The following is a 21,141-nucleotide window of genomic DNA, read 5'->3' on the forward strand; positions in this document are numbered from 1 at the left end:
AACAAGCACAGGGGAAAGTTGGGCTCAAAGATCTTGCTGACTCACGACAACGCCTTGGCCCACATGGCAAATGCCACTTCTGAAGTTCTCGAATCTTTTAAGTGGGAGTTGTTTCCTCATGCACCGTACAGTCCCGACCTGGCACCGAGTGACTTCCACTTATTCCCAGCAATGAAGAAGTGGTTGGCTATGCAGCGTTTTGATGACAACCCACAGCTTCAAGAAGAGGTAACCACGTGGTTGAAGGCGCAGGCGGCCGAATTTTACGACGAAGGAATTTCCAAGCTCGTCCATTGCTACGATAAGTGCCATAATTTAAATGGTAACTATGTAGAAAAGTAGTATTTAAGTGCGCCTTTCATCTCTATATAACTAAAAAAAATTCCAATACTTTATTTATTTTTAATTCCAAAATGTAATGTACTTTGTGGATAGCCCTCGTATGTCTGGCAGGACTCTGGAACAATGGAGAGGGTACATCACCACTAGAGTGCAGCAGGTGAAAAAACTCAACTATGTGATTAATAGGTTCTTATATATAGATCTAGCTGATGAGAGACAATGATATGTATATTAGAGACACCATTTCCTCGCATGCAAATATTCCCCACGAAAGAACACCTCTACCACATGCCAAAACAATGTCCTATTGGCAAGTAGAGTGTGGTGATAGGTGTATACCAACATGTACTGGGACTGATCAGTCCAAATGACCTTTTAACATGCTTCAGTCATCCAATGGCAGCATGCCTGCTACCACGATAATCTCTGTGCCTGTGATGTGTAGTGAACAGAGGAATGTCATTGGGGCCTGCCTTTTCTTTACAGTAAGCTATTGGTCTTGGATAGTATCCTATAGCTTCTCCTAAATTGTTGTTGTCCAACGACGGATTTTTAAGTGATTTTTTGCAGTGTGCCTCATCTACCTGCGAATATAATACAGGACAGTCAATGGCAACACCTGCCATTAGTTTGTTATAGCCCTTTGCATGTACTTCTAGTGTCAATGGCTTTCACTGGATTGAGATACTCACAGTACATTCTTGACACAATGGCAAATGAAAAACCTAATGCCTACATAGCCTTGACATGGAGTGTTCCATGCACTGGTCACCCTCTGTCTTGTCATAACCAGATTCACTTATATTGCACATCTTGTTCATCCTGCTATTATAGCAACATCCAGTAAAGCCAGGATGTCATTCCAGTCATGTAATGTGATGAATTATTCCACTTGCCATGAAGACAGAAGCACTTGTCCTCCAGTTCATCAGTTGCCTCTAATGCCATTGACCATGAGTGTTTCCTTTACAGTGTTAATATTGAATAGCATAATATTTTATTTCAACTTTCTTCTTCTTCATGCAAGAAATACTGTCATATTTTTATAAAAAATTATCCATTATGAGCCTTAATCAGCACACATTTTTACTCTGCCAGTATGTGTCACTGTTCCATACACAAGGTAATACATTTACCAGATGCTGAAACATTACAGAACTCTGAGCTGCTAACTCAAAGTGCAGAGTTAGCACTTTATGCACTTTGAAATGGGAAAAGAAATGATAAAATGACAGTGTGACAGTGTCTATGTTCTGAACTATACTAGATAAATAACTCCACATAGAAAATGCTGCAATTATAAACAATTTTGAAGATTTCCTGGTAATCCACTGTGAAAATATTTTGAACAATTTAAGTATTCACCATTAAAATACTAGAATTATTAGGAAACCACAAGTGTGATTAACTTACTTGAAATGAACATCAGTTTCTCTCATATTATTATCCTTGTGTCCCTCACCTTGTTACCAGCCAGAAAGTAGCATTCTTTCTATTCAAAACCAAAATTATATTAGCAGTTTATTTGGCTGGGAAAGAGTAATTTTTCAAAATAAAACAAAATTTTTGTTTTCATATTACAGCTGTGACATTCTTGGGAGGAAATGTTGGTCTTGCCATAACACAGTCTCTTGTTTTGACTGGTATGCTTCAACATGGAATTCTGCAGATGTCAGAGACAGTCAGTCAGATGACGTCAGTGGAGCGTATTCTAGAATACACACGTATTGAGCCAGAGACAAGCCTGGAAACAAATGATGGTAAGCAGAATATTATACCATGTTTATTTTTCAAATTTGTTCATTATGATATGGTAATTAGTAGCAAAAATGAATAGAAATAGTTATGTTCTGTGCATATTCTGCACTGAAACAGACTGTAAAATATGTATAAAAATGAATGGACCTATCATATTTCATATGGTATAAGCACAATATGGCATTTTTAAAAGATAATGACGTTGACAAAAATCAGACATATGTAAATAACATTCATGTACATTTACATAAATTAAGCACTTTTTCTTCCTCTGCTTCTTCTTCTTCTTCTTCTTCTTCTTCTTAGGACCTTCCTGTTGGAGCAGGGTATGCTTTTGGGCCAGTGCACACTGTTTCTTATGATCTAATGATTCCAATGGATTTAGGCTTCTTGATCTTAGATCTGCATTTATAGAATGTAGCCACTGTAATTTAGGTCCTCAACATTGTTTCTGGCCTCTGACAGTGAGATGATAGGCTGAGCTGAAGACTGAAGTAGGTGGTGCCTGTATGATTTGTCTGTACCACAGAAGTCTCCATTCGTGCATCTTCTCATTGATTGGAGCCGCTCCAGGTATTTTGTATTGTTCGTGTCCTTGAGCAGGGAAAGACGAATCATCTCAGTATCAGCATTTCCATGACACTTAGTGAGTGCTCATCACTTCTAGGTGTAGGCCAACACATGGTGCCATATAATGCAACTGGCATCACTATTGTGCGATATATCTTTGATTTTAGGTGGCAGGCATCTTCTTATCACAAAGAATACCAGTGATTTCTCTGAATCACATCTAGGTTGCTTTGATTCTTGCTTTCTTCATTAAATACATATTTTTGTGAAAAATGTAACATCTCCAAGGAGTCGAGTTTCCTGAAAGAATTGCTAGTTCACTCTTAATGTGGTCTCACAGCAACAGTTGGTGAACTGTAAAAGATTAAAAATAAACAGTGCTTACTGTGAAAGCTACAACTGCTGAAAACACTCAGACCAAAAGAGTGCATAAACAAGACACTCATGCAGCACATACATCACATTACTGCATAGCATCTTACAACTTCATAAATGGCAAACATAGGAAGGATACACTGAAATCATTAGAGATGAAACATTAACTTGATTTGGACAAATATAGGAGAAGGAACTATCTTTGCATTCATATGAAGTGCTTTAGAGGCACCATAAGGAATGTATGTCAGTGTGACCAGACAGGGTACCACTCCCCATGCCTCTGAAATATGAGTCCTGTAATGATTAACAAGATTTATTGCTGTGATAAGAGTTTATTTATTTGTCATGCACTACTATGACATTTTCAACCCATAAGTGCTGACAACATTGATAACCATCAGATCATAAATACAAAAAAATGATGAACTTATCCTTAACATATCATGTTTTACAACCAGTTGCATAACACTTTTGTCAAACCACAGTGGTTGCATATTATGTTCTTTCTTTTTGTGTTAATGAAACACCCACTGTCATGATTTGAATGGTGTCAGTTACCATTTCCTTTTCTTCTTGGGACACTTTGCTGCATCTCTCATAATAATTCTTCTAGTAAAATATGTTTGTTTATGTTTCTTGTAAAGTCCATAAAGTCTTCTGTAAACAGCATCTACTTCCATTGGCTTTTGTATTCATCCAATAGATTGACAGTTGAATTTGTGAGAATCATGCATGTCAAGTGTCTGATTCACTGGGCACTGTCATCAGTTCCATCCTCCAAATTGTGGACTGACACAGTCTGGCAGTTTCTCACAAGAGAAGAATAACAAATGTTCCTACAACAATACCATGCTATGTAAAAACTCATAGTGAGGGCTGGGTTTCACTCAACACTGTTTCTCTAGGCTAATGCTTTAAATGAAATATAACAGTTTCTTCAAAGCATATTATGTTATAACAAAGATGATAAACTGATATCTGAATGAATATAGGTAGTACTGAATGAACTAGGAGACATGGATCACCACCATGAACATTTCTTTTGATACATTTAAACTGTCTATTCAAGATACATAAGCCTTTTTTTTCTGTTCTATGTGCCAGCAGATAATGTACCTGAGGAAACGTGGCCTTCAAAGGGAATGGTGACATTTAGGAATGTTAATCTCAAATATACTGTTAATGATCCTCCTGTTCTGAAGAATTTAAACTTCACTATTGAGGCTGGATGTAAGGTAATGTACATTTTAGATAAAAAAATGAAAGTTTAAAATTTATATATTAATTTGAAACTTATATTTTCAGTCAATCTATCTAGTTGGAAACGCTCAGTATTTCATAAGTACTGTAACTAATACATATGAAAATTTTGTAGCTTGTTAACAGTAATGATGCCAAAACGTTAATATCATTATGATATATCATAACAGTAGACAAAATACAGTATCATTTTACTAATTAAGGCAATTTTTGAATGGATCACAAACACAGAGCTAATGGTAGTACAAGCCCCAAAACTCTTTACTCATTACAACATAAGTCATAAAGTTGCCTATGTGCAATAAGCATTTACAATTAGAAAGCAGGAGAAAAACCTGTTGTAAAAGGAATGTTTCTAGTTAGAAGCTGCCTCCATAAGGAAGAAAAGATAAAATTACATCAACAGATTAAAAGAACACAAATGTAAGTATAAAGAAAAGAAGTATCACAATGGAAGATTATACACTGAAGTACCAAAGAAACTGGTAAAGGCATGCATATTCAAATACAGAGATATGCAAACAGGCAGAATATGGCACTGCTGTCGGCAATGCTTCTATAAGACAACAAGTGTCTGGCACAGTTGTTAGATTGGTTACTGCTGCTACAATGGCAGGTTATCAAGATTTAAGTCAGTCTGAACGTGGTTTTATAGTCGGCATACAGCACCTCCGAGGTGCCGGAAAAAGATTCTGCAAGAACAGGACCAATGACAACTGAAGAGAATTTTTCAATGTGGCAGAAGTGCAACCCTCCCACAAAGTGCTGCAGTTTCAATGCTAGACCAATAACAAGTGTCAGTAAACAAACCATTCAATGGAACATCATCAATGTGGGCTTTCAGAGCCAAAGGGCCACTCGTGTACCCTTGATGAGTGCATGACAAAAAAGCTTTATGCCTCACCTGGGCCTGTCATCACTGACATTGGACTGTTGATGACTGGAAACATGTTACCTGGTTGGATGAGTCTTGTTTCAAATTGTATCAAGTGGGTGGACATGTTCGGCTATGGAGACAACCTCATGAATCCATGGAACCTGCATGTCAGCAGGGGACTGGTGGAGGCTCTGTAATGGTGTGGTACATGTGCAGTTGGAGTGATATGGGACCCCTGATACATCTAGATACAACTCTTAACAAGTGACACATACGTAAGCATCCTGTCTGATCACCTGCATCCATTCATGTCCATTGTGCATTTTGACAGACTTGGACAATTCCAGCAGGACACTGCAACAAAATCCACATCTGGAATTGCCACAGAGTGGCTCCAGGAACACTCTTCGGAGCTTAAACTCTTCTGCTGGCCACCTAACTCCCCAAACATGAACATTATTGAGCATATCTGTGATGCCTTGCAACATGCTGTTCAGAAGAGATCTCTACCCCCTCATACTCTCATGGATTTATGGACATCCCCGTAGGATTCGTGGTGTCAGTTCCCTCCAGCACTACTTCAGACATTAGTCGAGTCCATGCCATGTCTTGTTGCGGCACTTCTGCATGCTTATGGGGCCCTACATGATATTAGGCAGATGTACCAGTTTCTTTGGGTCTTCAGTGTATTAAGAGGGGGGGATCAAGGCTGAGAAAATAGTGAAAGTCTCTCAGACAAATAGAGCTGAGCTTGTGAAACAGATTAAACAAATATAGAAATAAAGTTGGCAAAATGATTGTAAGGACTAAGTTTATAAAATTGAAATAAAGCCAAATTAATAATACCTTTTATTTCTCACTGATGTATACATTGCCCTTTCCACAACACATTTACTCCTTTGGGAAGTCCTTTATGTTATACCAGATGAAAATACATTCATTGGTGCAATGGTGGATTCTTTACTTTGCTCCAGGAGGAGACTGAGTGGATAATACAACACACGGAATATTAATTCACTTCATTACATCACAGATAAGAAGAATTACTTAACTTTGTACATTCCATTTCCACAGTAATGTCATGAATATTTACAGCTGTCTCTGAACATTAATGTCTCAGTTGATACAGACAATATACAAGTCTCTGGCCCAGGGTGCATTTAACAATAAATTGCACATAGAGTTCTGCCTAATACACCATCCAGTCAAATTGATGTGACCGCTTGTCAAAAGCTTAATTATCCACCAGCTGGAACTGCTGTGAGACATGCAGGGAGAGAGTCAATGAGGTTCTCAATGGTACCAACACGGATGTGGAGCCACGTCAATTCCAGTGCTTTAGCCAGCTGCTCTGGGTTTCTCAGTTGAAGATCAATGGTGCAAACAGTCCAACTGAGATAGTCCCACAGATTCTCAGCTTGGTTTGAATTTGAGGAGTTTGTTGGCCAGGGAAGTATAGTAAACTCATCCTGGTGCTCTTCAAACCATGCACATACACTGTGAGCTGTATGACACATTGCATTGCCCTGCTGTCAGATGCCATTGTGCTGAGGAAAAACAGACTGCATGTAATGGTGAACGTGGTCCCCAAGGATGGATGCATACTTGTGTTGATCCACGTGACTTCCATAATGTTAAGATCACCGAGGGAATGCCTTCCACCCTGGACCCTTCTGATGATTGTTCTAAGGTATTTGCTTTCAGACATTTCATGCTGGGCATGTCAATGACCATCTGTCCACTGGATTGTAAATTGTAATTCATCTGAAAAGGCCAACTTTTGCCACTCAGTGGACACTGAATTGCAATATTAGCATGCAAATGCCAGCTTTCATCACTGAGGAACAACAGTCAGCATGGGTAGATGAATCAGGTGCCTGCTCCTGAGGCCTGTAAGCAGCAAGCTGTTGACTGAATGTTCATTGAGGAGACAGTGTTGGTAGCCCCTTGCCTCATATGGATGGTCAGTTGCTCAAAAGTGGCACGTGTATTCACCCGTACACATCACTGCAGCTGTCGTTCTCCCTGTCACATATGGGCTGTGGTGCACCACAGTTACCTCAGTGCTTGTTTTGGATAGTGCCATTTTGCCATGCAGAGTATACTTTAACCTTGGTGGCATGCAAACAGTTTACAAACTTAGCCTTTTCAGAAATGCTTCCACCCTTGGCCAGAAAGCTACCGATCATGCTCCCCCCCCCAAAAAAAAAAACATGCTTTATATATCTAGATTAAAATCAACAGTCAAGATTGCAATAATGTTTGTTATTTACCAGTTTCAGCGTATGTTAAAGCTATCTTCAGAATTTTTGGCCCCTATGGCTGATGCTTACGCTTTACAGTGTATGACCGTGGCATCACAAGAAAACTGAGGAGCCGCTAGCACCAACCATAGGAGGCCAAAAATTCTGAAGATGGCTTTAACATAAACTGAAATCAGTAAATAAACAAATATTATTGTGATCTCAACTGTTGATTTTAACCTAAATATAGCACCAGGTCGCTGTAATCTGTGGAAAATGTTGTCTAAATTTATGCTTTATATATCCTCTACTGCTAGAGCTGCCACATGCTGTCTGTGAATGTTAATTGTATGAGGTCTGTTCCAAAAATTCCGGAACTTTGTCCACAAAATTTTTCTATGCCTACCTTTTACTCATTGTGCATGGTCTCCTTTGAAATCCCCTCGTCCACAATTGGTACACCATTTCCATTGCTATTTCCACTTCCAGAAGCAGTCTTGGTACACCTCTTGCTAGATCATTCAAAGAGCAGTCTTTAAATTTTATTTTATCTCGTATTTCATATCAAATATTTGCCCTTTCAATGTGGTTTCCACCTTTGGAAATAAAAAAAAAGTCTGCAGGAGCAAGGTCTGGAGAGTACGGAGGATGAGGCAACACAGTGATTTCGTTTTTTGTGCAGTAGTCACACATCAATAGGGATGAATATGTGGATGTGTTATGATGTGAGAGCTATGCATTGTTTCAACACATTTCAAGTTGTTTCTTCTCACATTTGCTAACAGGTGTTACAGTGTGTCCCGATAGTACTATCAATTAAGAGTTTGTCTCTGTGGCATGAATTCATGATGAGATAATCCTTCAAAGTCAAAGAAAAGTATCAGCATGGCAATAAGTCGGGGTAATTTGGGGGAAGAGACTGAACAGCAAGGAACAGAAAGGATGGGGAAGGAAATTGGCCATGCCCTTTCAAAGGAACCATCCTGGCATTTGCCTAAAGCAATTTAGAAAAATCATGAAAAACCTAAATCAGAATGGCCGGACGCGGAATTGAACCATCGTCCTCCCTGAATGTGAGTCCAGCACGCTAACCACTGCACCACCTCACTTGATCCATGGCTTAGACATTTGACCTGACCTGATGAGCTATTTTACGGTCTTGGAGAACCTTTCCTGATCCATTGTGAAGACTGAACCTTGGTCACAATATCATAACCATAGACCCATGTCTCATCAACAGTTATAGTTCTCTTAAGGAACATCTCATTTGTGTGATCCAAAAGCTCTTTGCACATTGCAAGGCAGAAGTCTTTCTGGTATTGACTCATAAGCTGTGGGATGAACTTGGCTTTCTGCATCATTTGGCGTGTCTCTGTAAAGGTTTACTTGAGTTTCATGCCAAATTTTGTGCAGACGCATTGCTCCTCTAAATCTGCCGTCTTGAAATCTGCAAACTGTGTGATACAATTTTCTACTCAATACAGCACTGATGAATAACTAATAGACATACAGCAATGATGCTTCCAGCAGTTACACATTAAACACAAACATGTGCAGGGGTGCCAACCGCATTTCACTCTGACACAACATTGGCGCAAAATTACAAATGTTCTAGAATTTTCTGAACAGACCTCATATGTTGAAATTGAACACAATCACTGGTCACATTAATGTGACTGGACTGTGTACATTCATCACACAATGGCGTGGCAGCATACTGAAATGTTTCTGGATGTCACTACACCAGTGTCATTCGTTGCGACTATCTTTTCTTGTGGTTGTGTTGCAATGTACCATGTTGTGAATGACCAAGGACTGCATCCAAAAAACTGGTCACAGGGTGCACATACACATCCAGAGACACAGACACTGTGGCTAAGCAAGCAGTAAGATGATCTTTGAGGTGGCATGATGGTCATCTGTGAACAGTATGTCAATGGACACTGGTTCAGGCTGCAGGACAGGCACTGAAATCAGTGATGGCAGCATGTATGGCAGTTGGTCAACCTTCATGGTCACCACGGTGGATGGTGCCAGTCACAACTGGCAGAGAGGTGGAGGCAACTGATGGTGTAGATACGAGTGGCAGTCAGGTCTGTGGGTAAACACTCTGCAGTAGAATCAGTGACATAACAGGAAGTGAGCTGCAGCTCATTCTGGTGATGCCAATACAGCCCAGCATAATCTTGTATGATGTTAGAATAACAACCATTGGCCTTTTAAGTGACTCCGTACTCCCAATGCTATTTCTTGCCAAACACTTTAAAGAAGTCTTCATCCTGTGGCTGAAACTTTGTCCTAACAGGTGGCTGCCATGGAATGCTTCCATAGCAGCCACAGAAGATGCAGTAGTGTATAGTGTCTACAACTGTGTGATATTTCTGGCAGTGACTTCCTGTCATGTTGCAAAGAGCAGTAGGAGGACAGAAAAATCTTTAAGGCTTGTTCCCATGTTTGGGAGGAATAAAGTTTCTCCATGTGATCTTTGAGTGTTCAGCTTCTCCATTAGACAGGGTGAAAAGGTGTAGTAGTCACGTGGTGGATGCTGTTGGTGGCACAAACTGTTGAAAGTAAGGTGAAGAGACTTGTTTTCCATTGTCCAAGACTATGACCTAAGGATGAACTTTGAGACAAAAAGTAGGTCAAATCTGGTATACTTGCAATAGTGGTGGGTTTCATGGGGACAACAAAAGGAAATTTACTGTATAAATCTAATATCAAAAACTATTGTGTGTTCCAAAATGGACCCACAAAATCAACATGGATGCATTGCCATGGTCCAGTTGGATGTGGCCACACAAATAAGCATTTTGGTGGAGCTGATTGATGTTCTCACACACTTTACAGTGACAGTTCATTTGCACAATTTGGCCATCCTTGCCCGGCCGAGTAAAAAGATATCATGTGAGTTGCTTCATATGAACTTCTCCCCAATGACCTTGATGCAAAAAAGACAAAACATCCCAATGCAGGGAGTGAAGAATCCCAACATGCACGTCATTCTCTGTGTGCAAGAGCAGAATGCCTGTCAACACAGATAGCACATGACAAAGCGAAAAATAGTGATGTACCACTGGGTGGAGAATTTATTTCAAACCCTATGTGGCTGTCTATGGTACACATATTGTAAAACAACCTGAAGAGCTGGGTCAGAAGCAGTTGCAGAGCAGTATGACAAAAACTAAGAGGAAAATTTTGAAGACTTTCAAAATCCTGGGTATCAATTTTGAAACATGATTCCTCAGATGAATCAAACACTGAGACAAGAAGTCAGTATTTGAATGTTTGGCAGTGGGCCTGTACAACAACTCATACTTATAATTAGAAAATATCAGAGCCTAATGTTACAATTTTTGCACTGTCTGATGTGGGACAGGCTTGGAGGGATTCAGTGAAGCTGTCAAAGGCCTGTGATCAGTAATCAAATAGAATTTCTGACCATACAAATATTGGTTGAACTTGGTAACACCATAGATAATGAAGAGTGCCTCTTTTTCAAGTTGACTTTAAACATGCTACACTCTTTTAAGTGTTTTTGAGGCAAAATCAGTGGGTCTATCAGAAGAACCAATTGTGTGGGAGAGCACATATCCAGTTCTATATGAAGATGCATCAACAGTTAGCATGACAGGCTTAACTGGATCAAAATGAAGCAAACAACAATGTTGTAATAGCACATCCTTTAATTGACAAAAGACATCATGATATTCTTTGGACCATGCAAAAGCACTATTTTTTTGTTGCAACCTGTTCAACAGAGCAGCAATTTGCCCAGTGTTTTTAATGAATTGTATGTAACAGGTAAGCCTCCCCATGACACCTTGGAGCTCCTTAATGTTACGGGGCACCATCAGATCTTTTATTGCAAACAAGGGCAAAGTATCAGATTCCCTGTATATTTATTACATGCCCAAAATTATTAATTCTGCTTGGACAAAGGAGCACTTTTCCTTGCTGCACTTTAAGCCAGCAGCAGGAAGAACTTAAAATAAGCAGCCTAAATGTGCCAAATGTTCAGCAGGTGTATGACCAACAACCAGAATATCATCCAAATAGTTTGTACAAGAAAGATACTTTGGCATTAATTGTACCAGAAACCATTGAAAAGTAGCAGAAGTGGAAGCACTTCCTGACAGTAGTCTTTGAAACTGGAATCCTCATGGAAATCAATCTTGGAAAAGAATCTTCCAGTCTGTCCATTAGGTCCTCTGGTCATGAGAAAGGAAAAGAATCAGTGATGGTTTGTGAGTTTCCTGTTGCTTTAAAATCAGCACACAGATGTAAACCTCCTTACGGCTTTTTGAAAATTACCTAGTGTGATACCCATTGACTTAGAGAATGTGGTTGGATAACCACATTGTCTTTCCACTTTTGCAGTTCCTGAGCAACGTGCTCATACATTGCATGAAGGACAGGCCACACACAAAAAAGTCACAGTTATGCATTGTCTTTAACAGTAATGTGCACTTCAATATCATTAGTCCTTCCTAAACCTAGTTCAAACAATTCCTCATAACTATTACACAAGTCAGAAACAATAGTGTGAGATACTGAAACACTGATACGCAACACATTGTCTCGTATGAACAGGTTGAACAAATCACACAAGTCTAAACCAGAAATTTTTGCATCATTTTAGAACAGAGTACATGAAATGATACACCTTTTGTAACTCTTCAAAAAGTTGCTGGCAAATTGTACATGCCAAGTACTGAAATTTCATGTCCACTGTATGCAGACAAAACAAAAGTAGGCTGCTGTAGCTGTGAGCTACTGATCCTTTCGTATGTGTCTTTATTAATAAGGGAAACAGATGCATCAGTCTCTAACTCCAATTTAATTGTGCTTTGAGCCACTCTGAATTGAACAGAAAGTGTATTCTCCTGTCTGTGTACTGCAGCACAAGGGCTCTGCAATTTGCAAATGCAGGCCATTACTTGTGCTGACTTTAATGAGCATGCTGTTACAGAATGCACTTGTTGATAGCTGTGCTGTGTCATGTGCCCACACTGAATCAACCATTTCTCTTGTCTGGGTTGCCTTGTGAACACATTGTTTGAATATGACCTTGCCATCCACAAAAGGAAACATTTTGTGTCATGACAAGGACAAGTTTTTGGTCATGATTCAAAAAGCACTGTTCACAGTATTCTGTAGTATGTGTCATGTACAACAAAACAAATGTTTTACCTCTAGATTTACTGTTTGTCTCAGACCTAATGTTATTCATCTTAACACTATCTTTAAATTTGGACTGAGTGTCATGAACACTTTGAACAACAGTATTACATGGAACCTCAAAATCAGCTTCAGTCATGTCCACAGTAGTTTGAGACTCCACAATAGGCAGAACTGTTTTCAGATTAGGATCCAGCAATTTGAGAATAGCAGCATGAATACATGCACCTGACACATTCTGGCCGGCTGAAGTGACCAAGCAGTTCTAGGCGCTACTGTCTGGAACCGCGCAACCGCTACGGTGGCAGGTTCGAATCCTACCTCAGGCATGGATGTGTTTGATGTCCTTAGGTTAGTTAGGTTTAAGTAGTTCTAAGTTCTAGGGGACTGATGACCTCAGAAGTTAAGTCCCATAGTGCTCAGAGCCATTTGAACCGTTTGACACATTCTGTGTGATTGCATCACGTAACATGACATCACTATAACTGACTCTACAATAACACTTAAACCTACAATGTCTTGTTAACCACCTGAGTATGTCAATCCATTGTTTGAAAGTTCATGTTGGCTACTTATTGAGCCAAAAAAATTAAACCTTACTGCAGTGATATGCACCTGACTGTCATCATGTTCATTCAGCAGCCGAAATAGTTCATCATAACTAGCAGTCTTGAGATGAGAGTTGGGGCACAGTTCTCAACGCAGACAGTACAAATTGGCTCTGATCATCAAAAGGGAAAAATCCTTCATGTGCCATGCCTATAATGTTGTATGCAGCAAAGTGGGCCTGAAACTGCACTCAGTATTCTGACCATTCCTCTTCTGCATGACTGAATGGGCAAAATGTAAGAGCAACAACTACTGGTAGTGCTGCTTTCTGGGAGAGGAGGGAGGGTTTTCATCTGTTGCACCCTGAGCAGCAGTCATTCAATTTGCTGCACCTGAAACTGAACAACTTCATTTAGAGGCATTTCCTGTGGCAGCTCAGACATTATTAAACACTTGATGGAATACACAGAAAAAACAGAATTAGAGAAAAGGCAGCTAAGGCATGTGCAATGTGAATACAATAACACTTCAGAAGCATATGAGGCAAGTCTGTATAATGACCAACCTCAGTGTCATTTATTGTACTTCGTGAAAATACACTTGTTGGTACTATGGTGGGTTCTTTACTTTGCTCTGGGAGGAGATCCAGTGGATACTACAACACACAAAATATTAGTTCACTCCATTACTGCATAGATAAGGAGAATTACTAACTTTGTACAATCAATTTCCACAGGAATGTCATTAGTATTTACAACTGCCTCTGAACATTAACTTATCACTTGATACAGACAAAATACAAGTCTCTCACTCAGTACATTTAGCAATAAGTTTCATGTAGAGTTCTGCTTAATATAATGATAACAAAGATGGAGTGCTAGAAGACAATGCTGTCATCTTAGACAATGATAGCAGACTGGGCTGATTGCTACTGTGCTCAGCTGTAAGTAGAAGAGTGGTTTTGCCAGAATAGTGAAACATTTCTGGGCATGGCTACACCAGTGTTACTCATTCGTTGATGCAGTGACTGTCTTCTCTTGTGACTGCATTGTGAGGTACCAACCTTGCTTTGCCACCTCACTTTTTAGACAACACTACATTTATCATTAATCAATCAAAGTTCAAAAAACAATGCTAACACACACAAATACAAAACCAGAAGGAGAAATGACTTACACTATCAATCACTCAGCTTTAGTGTGGTACAAAAAGGTGTGAAGTATGAAGCCACAAAAACTTCTGAACACTTACCCGGTGATATGGGGGGGTCTAATAAATAATAATAATACTTAATAATAATAGTAATAATAATAACTTTAGACAAAAACTGAAATTGTGTGTTTGACAACTTACACTATGTGATCAAAAGTATCTGGACACTTCCAAAAACATACATTTTCCACATTATGTGCATTGTGCTGCCCCTACTGCCAGGTACTCCATATCAGTGACCTCAGTAGTCATTAGACATCACTAGAGAGCAGAAAGGGGCACTCCACAGAACTCATGAACTTTGATCATGGTCAGGTAATTGGGTGCAACTTGTGTAATACATCTGTATGTGAGATTTCCACACTCATAAAACATCCCTAGGTCTATTGTTTCCCATGTTATAGTGAAGTGGAAATATGAAGGGACATGTACAGCACAAAATCGTACAGGCCGACCTCATCTGTTGAATGACAGAGACCGCTGACAGTTGAAGAGGGTCATAATGTGTAATAGGCAGACATCTATCCACACCGTCACACAGGAATTCCAAACTGCATCAGCAAGTACTATGACAGTTAGGCGGGGGGTGAGGAAACAGGGATTTCATGGTCAAGCACCTGCTCATAAGCCACACATCATGCCTGTAAATTCCAAATGTCGCCTCACTTGGTGTAAAGAGTGTAAACGTTGGATGATTTAACAGTGGAAAAATGTTGTGTGGAGTGATGAATCAAGGTACACAATGTGGCGATTTTATAGTAGGGTGTGGGTATGGCAAATGCCCAGTGAATTTCCTCTGCCAACAGTAAAATTAGGAGGTGGTGGTGTTATGGTGTGGTCGTGTTTTTCATGGAGGGAGCTTGCACCCCTTGTTGTTTTGCATGGCACTATCATAGCACAGACCTACATTGATGTTTTAAGCACCTTCTTGCTTCCCACTGTTGAAGAGCAATTCAGGGATGGCAATTGCAACTTTCAACATGATCAAGCACCTGTTCCAACTTTCAACACAATTGAGCACCTGTTCATAATGCACGGCCTGTGGCGGAGTGGTTATATGACACTAACATCCCTGTAATGGTTTGCCCTGCACAGGGTCCTGACCTGAATCCTATAGAACACCTTTGGGATATTTTGTAATGCTGACTTCATGCCAGGCCTCACCGACCGACATCAATACTTCTCCTCAGTGCAGCACCCTGTGAATAATGGACCGCCATTCCCCAAGAAACCTTCCTGCAACAGTGGAAGTTGTCATCAAGGCTAGGGGTGGGCCAACACCATATTGAATTCCAACATTGCCAATGGAGCATGCCATTAACTTGTAAGTCATTTTCAGCCAGGTGTCCGGATACATTTGATCACATAGTGTATTTTATAGACGAATTTCTTTACATGAGATGCTATAATAACCATGTGTTTGCACATAGAGACACTGGACTCATATTTGGTAGAATCTGGTTTCAAATCCCTATCTAGCCACCCAGATAGAATGTTTTATGGCCATCTTCAGTCACTTAGGGTAAATTTAATGACTGCTGCATTGTAGGTGATATGAATGATATCCTTCTTCAGCCTTGTCCAACTAAGCTTTTGTCCTGTCTGAAGCAAATTAATCATTGAGAAGAGTTGAAACCCTAATCTCTGTTCCTTTACACATAGAGTTAAATCTAATTCATAATAATAGTAGTAGTAGTAGTAGTAGTTGTATTAATAATTTAAAAGACATGAAATTTTGTGTCTTTGATCCAGTTAACATATTGAATTGTAGATTAAGATTAATGTGAGAGACAGTCATGTAAATTTATTGCAATTGTGAACCAAATGACATGTTCTACATCTTAGTGAGATCTTGAAAGTATCATCAGTGGAACTTCCAAATGACTAACATGCTTCATATTCTTCTTTCTTTGTTATGACCTCTGCAAAACTACAGGTAGCTGCTTCATGGACTGGGTTTTCTTCCTTTTCTCCTCTCAGAACTTCTTCATCCATTTCCTTCTTCTCTTCTTTACTTCTTTTGTGATCTTCCTTTTCATTCTCTTATCATTAGGAATTAATGTTAATTTTCCTTTAGAGTGCTAAAGAACAAATGGTAGTCAGTTGTGTAACATTTGAGAAATCCAACAAGAGTGATATTTTCAAGACTCCACTCAATTTTTGTATTTCTGTCAGAAATGCCATGACTAGGAATATGAAGAATAAATAAAATGAATAAGAAGATTAATAAACACTTCTAGCCAAAATTACAACATATTAAGGAAACTTGTAGTACTAATGAATGAACAGATTAATTACAGCTCTTCATTCGGATTTCCACTTGTCCACTATCTTAATTTATAGGGCTGTACATATCTGAAAATTTTGAGAACAGGCTGAATTTCTTTCTAAGCTGTGTAGCTGTTTCTTCCCCAAAGCAGGAAACTAATCCTCATTGTGATAGTGCATAAAGGAAGTGTACACGATTTTGCCATAACTCTGTGCTCCCTTCACTTTTACTGAATGTGTACTGGTTTCTAACTGTTACAATTAAACATTTCAACCATTTGTAGTCAGAACTCCAAATAGTGTGATACCTGTTTGTCAGGTAGTTGATGCATTATCCATGAATTACAAATGATCCTGTTATGAAGATACTTCTGTAAGAGCTGAGAGAAAACTGTAAATTTAATACAAAGAGTATGCCAAACTTCAGGCAAATATGTCCAGTATCCTTGTAAATATGATGCACAGATCAATAAAATTATTAAATTGATTGTACATTGATTGATCATTATCCAAAATCAAAATTTACTTTCTCCACTAACAGTAGTTGCTGTGCAACCAACACAGACTTGAACTCTGATAAAATATCTTCGATGTCTGAGATTGGTGAACCAACACAAGAGTGTTCAAAGAAAGAGAAACTTCCCAAATGTAATTTCTCAGAGCACAACACTAAATATTAAAATCCTCTTTGAAATCACATAAAAGTATCACATAGAAAACTGACCACACTTCAGCTTCATAGCTAACAGTGGCTCAATATCATGCTGAATGCAACAGTCCATAACTTCCAGTTATTGCATATTGCTGAAACTTGGAGTGCAGCATTAGACTTTTTTTCATATGGAATGTGACAGTGAACAACAACATAGTTTTTCTCAAAGTTTTGAAATGTATTGCCACTTTCCAGTTTACATTTTTTCTGTGAGGTAGATGAGTTTAATACAGTGGCATACCAGGAGATCATTTTACAAAATATCAGTTCATTAAATGCTTCTCATCATGTTTGCCACTGTTGAATGAATAATTTGTCTGTGTTCCAGGTTGGTATAGTGGGACAGACTGGTGCTGGGAAGTCTTCAATATTAACAGCATTATTCAGACTAGCACCTGTGGAAGGAATAATTCTAATAGATGGAATAGACACAGCAAAAATATCCCTACATAATCTACGAAGAAAGGTGTCAATAATTCCACAAGAGCCAGTTTTATTCTGTGGGACAATGCGTTACAATCTGGATCCCTTTGATGAATTTGAGGATGCACAGCTGTGGAGTGTCCTGGAAGAAGTAAGTAAACATCCATATGGGAAGCAAAACATTGGGAGAAATGGAAGTACTTCATATAAAATATACACTTTTTTACTGGGCTAGAAAAGAATTTGTTTTCTTCAGTCAAGAAGTTAGTCCCTGACTGTCATAATTACTCCCTGCTACCTCAAAACTGATAAAAGTTGTGGTAATATTTGTGTCAACATAATTACATTTTGCCAAAAGATTCATATTATAAGTGTATTGATGAAAAATGAAGCAATAATCATGTTGTAAACTACAGTTACTGTGAAAAGAATTGATTAATGATAGGCTGTTAGAATACTGTAAGTTATCACAGTGATACTGAAGATGTGTTTTTTCTCTTTTGATTCAATATTAGGGTTAGTATGAAAAGTTTTGACAGAAACTAAATAAGTTGGGAGTAAAGATAGCAACCCATTGGATGGTAGAGGTGTTGAATGATTGACAGACACATGAACAGGGCTGAAGACTTCACTAGCCTTTGGACAAATCCTTTTTTGAGCTGGAGTACACATACATATGCACATATACACACATGTACCATTTCATTGTGCCCATTAAATACACAGTGCTGCCGTTTGGGAGATAGGTTGAGGCGAGGGTTTGTGACATGTGGAGTAGGTGAGGGGAGAAAAGAGGCCAGGAATGGGAAGGAAGGTTGGAGGAGGGTGGTAGATGGCACTGAGGGAGGCAGTAGATGTACGAGATAGGAATGTGGGAGGGAGAGACAGCAGGAGCATGGGATAGGAATGTGACATGCAAGCATGGAAGGTGGTGACAGAACAAATGATGGGGCAAAGGGGCGACTGTGGGGTAGAAGGTGTGGGTGGAAGGGATTAGTGGAGATTGAGGCCAGGAGGATTATGGAGATAAAGAATGTACTCAAATAGTAATTCCCATTTGTGTAATGCAGAAAAGCTGGTTCTGGTGGAAAGGATCCAGATGGTACAGGTCATGACACAGCTGCTGAAGTCAATCAAGCACGTTGTGCTCAGCAGCACCTGCCACCACTGGGTGGTCAAGTCTGCTCTTGGCCACAGGTTGGCAGCACCACTTATTCGAGTGGACAGGTAGTTAATCGTCATGCTCACCTAAAATGCTGTGCAGAAATTGCAGCAGACTTGGTGTACTACATAGCTGCTTTTGCAGATTGTCCTGCCTCTTATGGGAAAGTATAAATCTGTGACAGGACTGGAATACAATGTGCTGGGTGGATGAACCAGACAGGTCTTACACCTGGGTCATCCACTGGGATATGACCTCAATGGCAAGGACTTGTGAGTGGGTATGGACCAGGACATTATGCAGGTAGAGAGGGCCATGGAATACCATTTTGGATCCAATGACAAGGATTGTGGGTAGGGAATTCTTCATTTCCAGGCATTACGATGTATATTTGAAGCCCTGGCAAGAGGACATGGTCCAATTGCTACATTCCAGCCAGTTCTTGGGGATAGTGGAAAGATTAGACATGTGTGAGGATATGACACAAGAAATCTGTTTGTGGACTATGTTTGAAGGATAGTGCCTGTCTGTGAAAGCCTTTGTCAGACCTTCAATATAATGCACAAGGAAATTCTCATCACTGCAGATGCACCATCCATAGGTGGCCTGACTATACAGGAGTGACTCTTTGACGTGAAAGGGATGACAGCAGTCAGAATGCAGGTACTAAGGATGGTTATTAGGCTTGATATAATCAGAAGTTAGGCTGGAGCTGTTAAGAAGTAGATGTAAATGACCATGAAAGTGGGACATTGGTCCGATCAGGATGAGATGAAGTGAATAGGAGAGAAGTTGTTAAGTCTCTGGAGAAATGAGGATAGGATGTCTTGACTTGGAGCTCAATAATGAAGATATTATCAATGAACATGAACAAGACAAGGGGTTTGGGGTTTTGGGAGGCTAGGGACATTTCCTCTAGGTGGCTCATAAACAGACTGGCTTAGGATGGCACCATGTGGGTGCCTATCACCGTACCGCAGATCTGCTTATAGATCTTCCATGCAAAGGAGAAATAGTTATATGTGAGGATGTAGTTAGTTACATGTATCAGGAATGAGGTGATGAATCTGCAATCAGAAGGATATTGGAAGAGGTAGTGTTCAAGAGCAGCAAGGCAGTGGGCATTTGGGATGTTAGTGTGATGTTAGTGTGTAGATAGGAAAGTGTCAAGTAAGGGTTCAGATCGAAATGGGGTGGGGACAGTCGAGAGTTGGTGAAGGATGTGGTTCAACTTTTTTGTATGAGAGGCTATGCTACAGACAGTTGGATGGAGACTTGATTATCCAATGGTGGAACATGCTGCTGAGCACAACATGCTTAATTTCAAAGGCTGTTTCACACCTCATGCTATCTGGATCCTTCCCCCCAGTGCCAGCTTTTCTGTACTGTATAGATGTAAGTTATCCATGCAATACATTCTTCATTACTTTAATCACCATGATCTTGTCTCTGCTTTCCCTCTCTACCCACACTGTCTTCCCTTTGTTCTTTCCTGTCACCACTTCCCAATCCACTCCCCCACATCATCATGTGCTGCATGAACTCACTGTTTCTGATACTCATATGTCACATTCCTATCCTTCAGTTTTGCTTGCATGCCTGTCAATGACTCAATGCATCTACTACCCAGTCAGTTGTTGCCTATACTTCCAGTATATATATATATATATATATATATATATATATATATATATATATATATATATATAGAGTCATGGGATACCTCCTAACACGGACCTCCTACTGCCCAACACAGTGCAGTAACTCGATGTGGCAGAAACTCAACAAGTCCTTCATAGTCCCCTGCAGAAACATTGAGCCATCCTACCTTTATAGCCATCCATAATTGCAAAAGTGTTTCCAGTGTGGATTTTTGTCTCTCAGTTATGTGCCATAAATGTTCGATGAGATTCATGTCAGGTGATCTGCATGGACAAATCATTTGCTTGATTTGTCCAGAATGTTCTTCAAACCTTTTACAAACAACTGTGGCCTGGTGATGTGGTGCATTGACATCCATAAAAATTCCATCATTGTTTGGGAACATGAAGTACATGAATGGCTGCAAATGGTCTACAAGTAGCCAAACATAAGTATTTCCAATCAATGATCAGTTTAGTTGAACCAGAAGACCCAGTCCATTACACATAAACACAGCCCACACCCTTATGGAGCCACCCCAGCTTGCATAGCGCCTTTTTGACAACTT

The 21,141-nt window shown here is 39.6% G+C and overlaps 1 protein-coding gene across 2 annotated transcripts in view; it reads left to right on the forward strand.

The window, feature by feature from the left end:
• LOC124555103 (ATP-binding cassette sub-family C member 4-like) overlaps window positions 1-21,141 on the forward strand; it is a 264,506-nt gene that overhangs the window by 203,807 nt on the left and 39,558 nt on the right. The window contains exons 19-21 of one of the 2 annotated variants that reach the window (XM_047128901.1): window positions 1,926-2,102; window positions 4,153-4,283; window positions 17,676-17,921. In XM_047128901.1, the coding sequence (XP_046984857.1) occupies window positions 1,926-2,102; window positions 4,153-4,283; window positions 17,676-17,921 (554 nt within the window). The remainder of the gene's footprint in view (window positions 1-1,925; window positions 2,103-4,152; window positions 4,284-17,675; window positions 17,922-21,141) is intronic. The other variant, XM_047128902.1, reaches the window with a different exon arrangement.

The sequence above is a fragment of the Schistocerca americana genome, chromosome X (assembly GCF_021461395.2).
Source record: "Schistocerca americana isolate TAMUIC-IGC-003095 chromosome X, iqSchAmer2.1, whole genome shotgun sequence".
Taxonomy (NCBI): domain Eukaryota; kingdom Metazoa; phylum Arthropoda; class Insecta; order Orthoptera; family Acrididae; genus Schistocerca; species Schistocerca americana.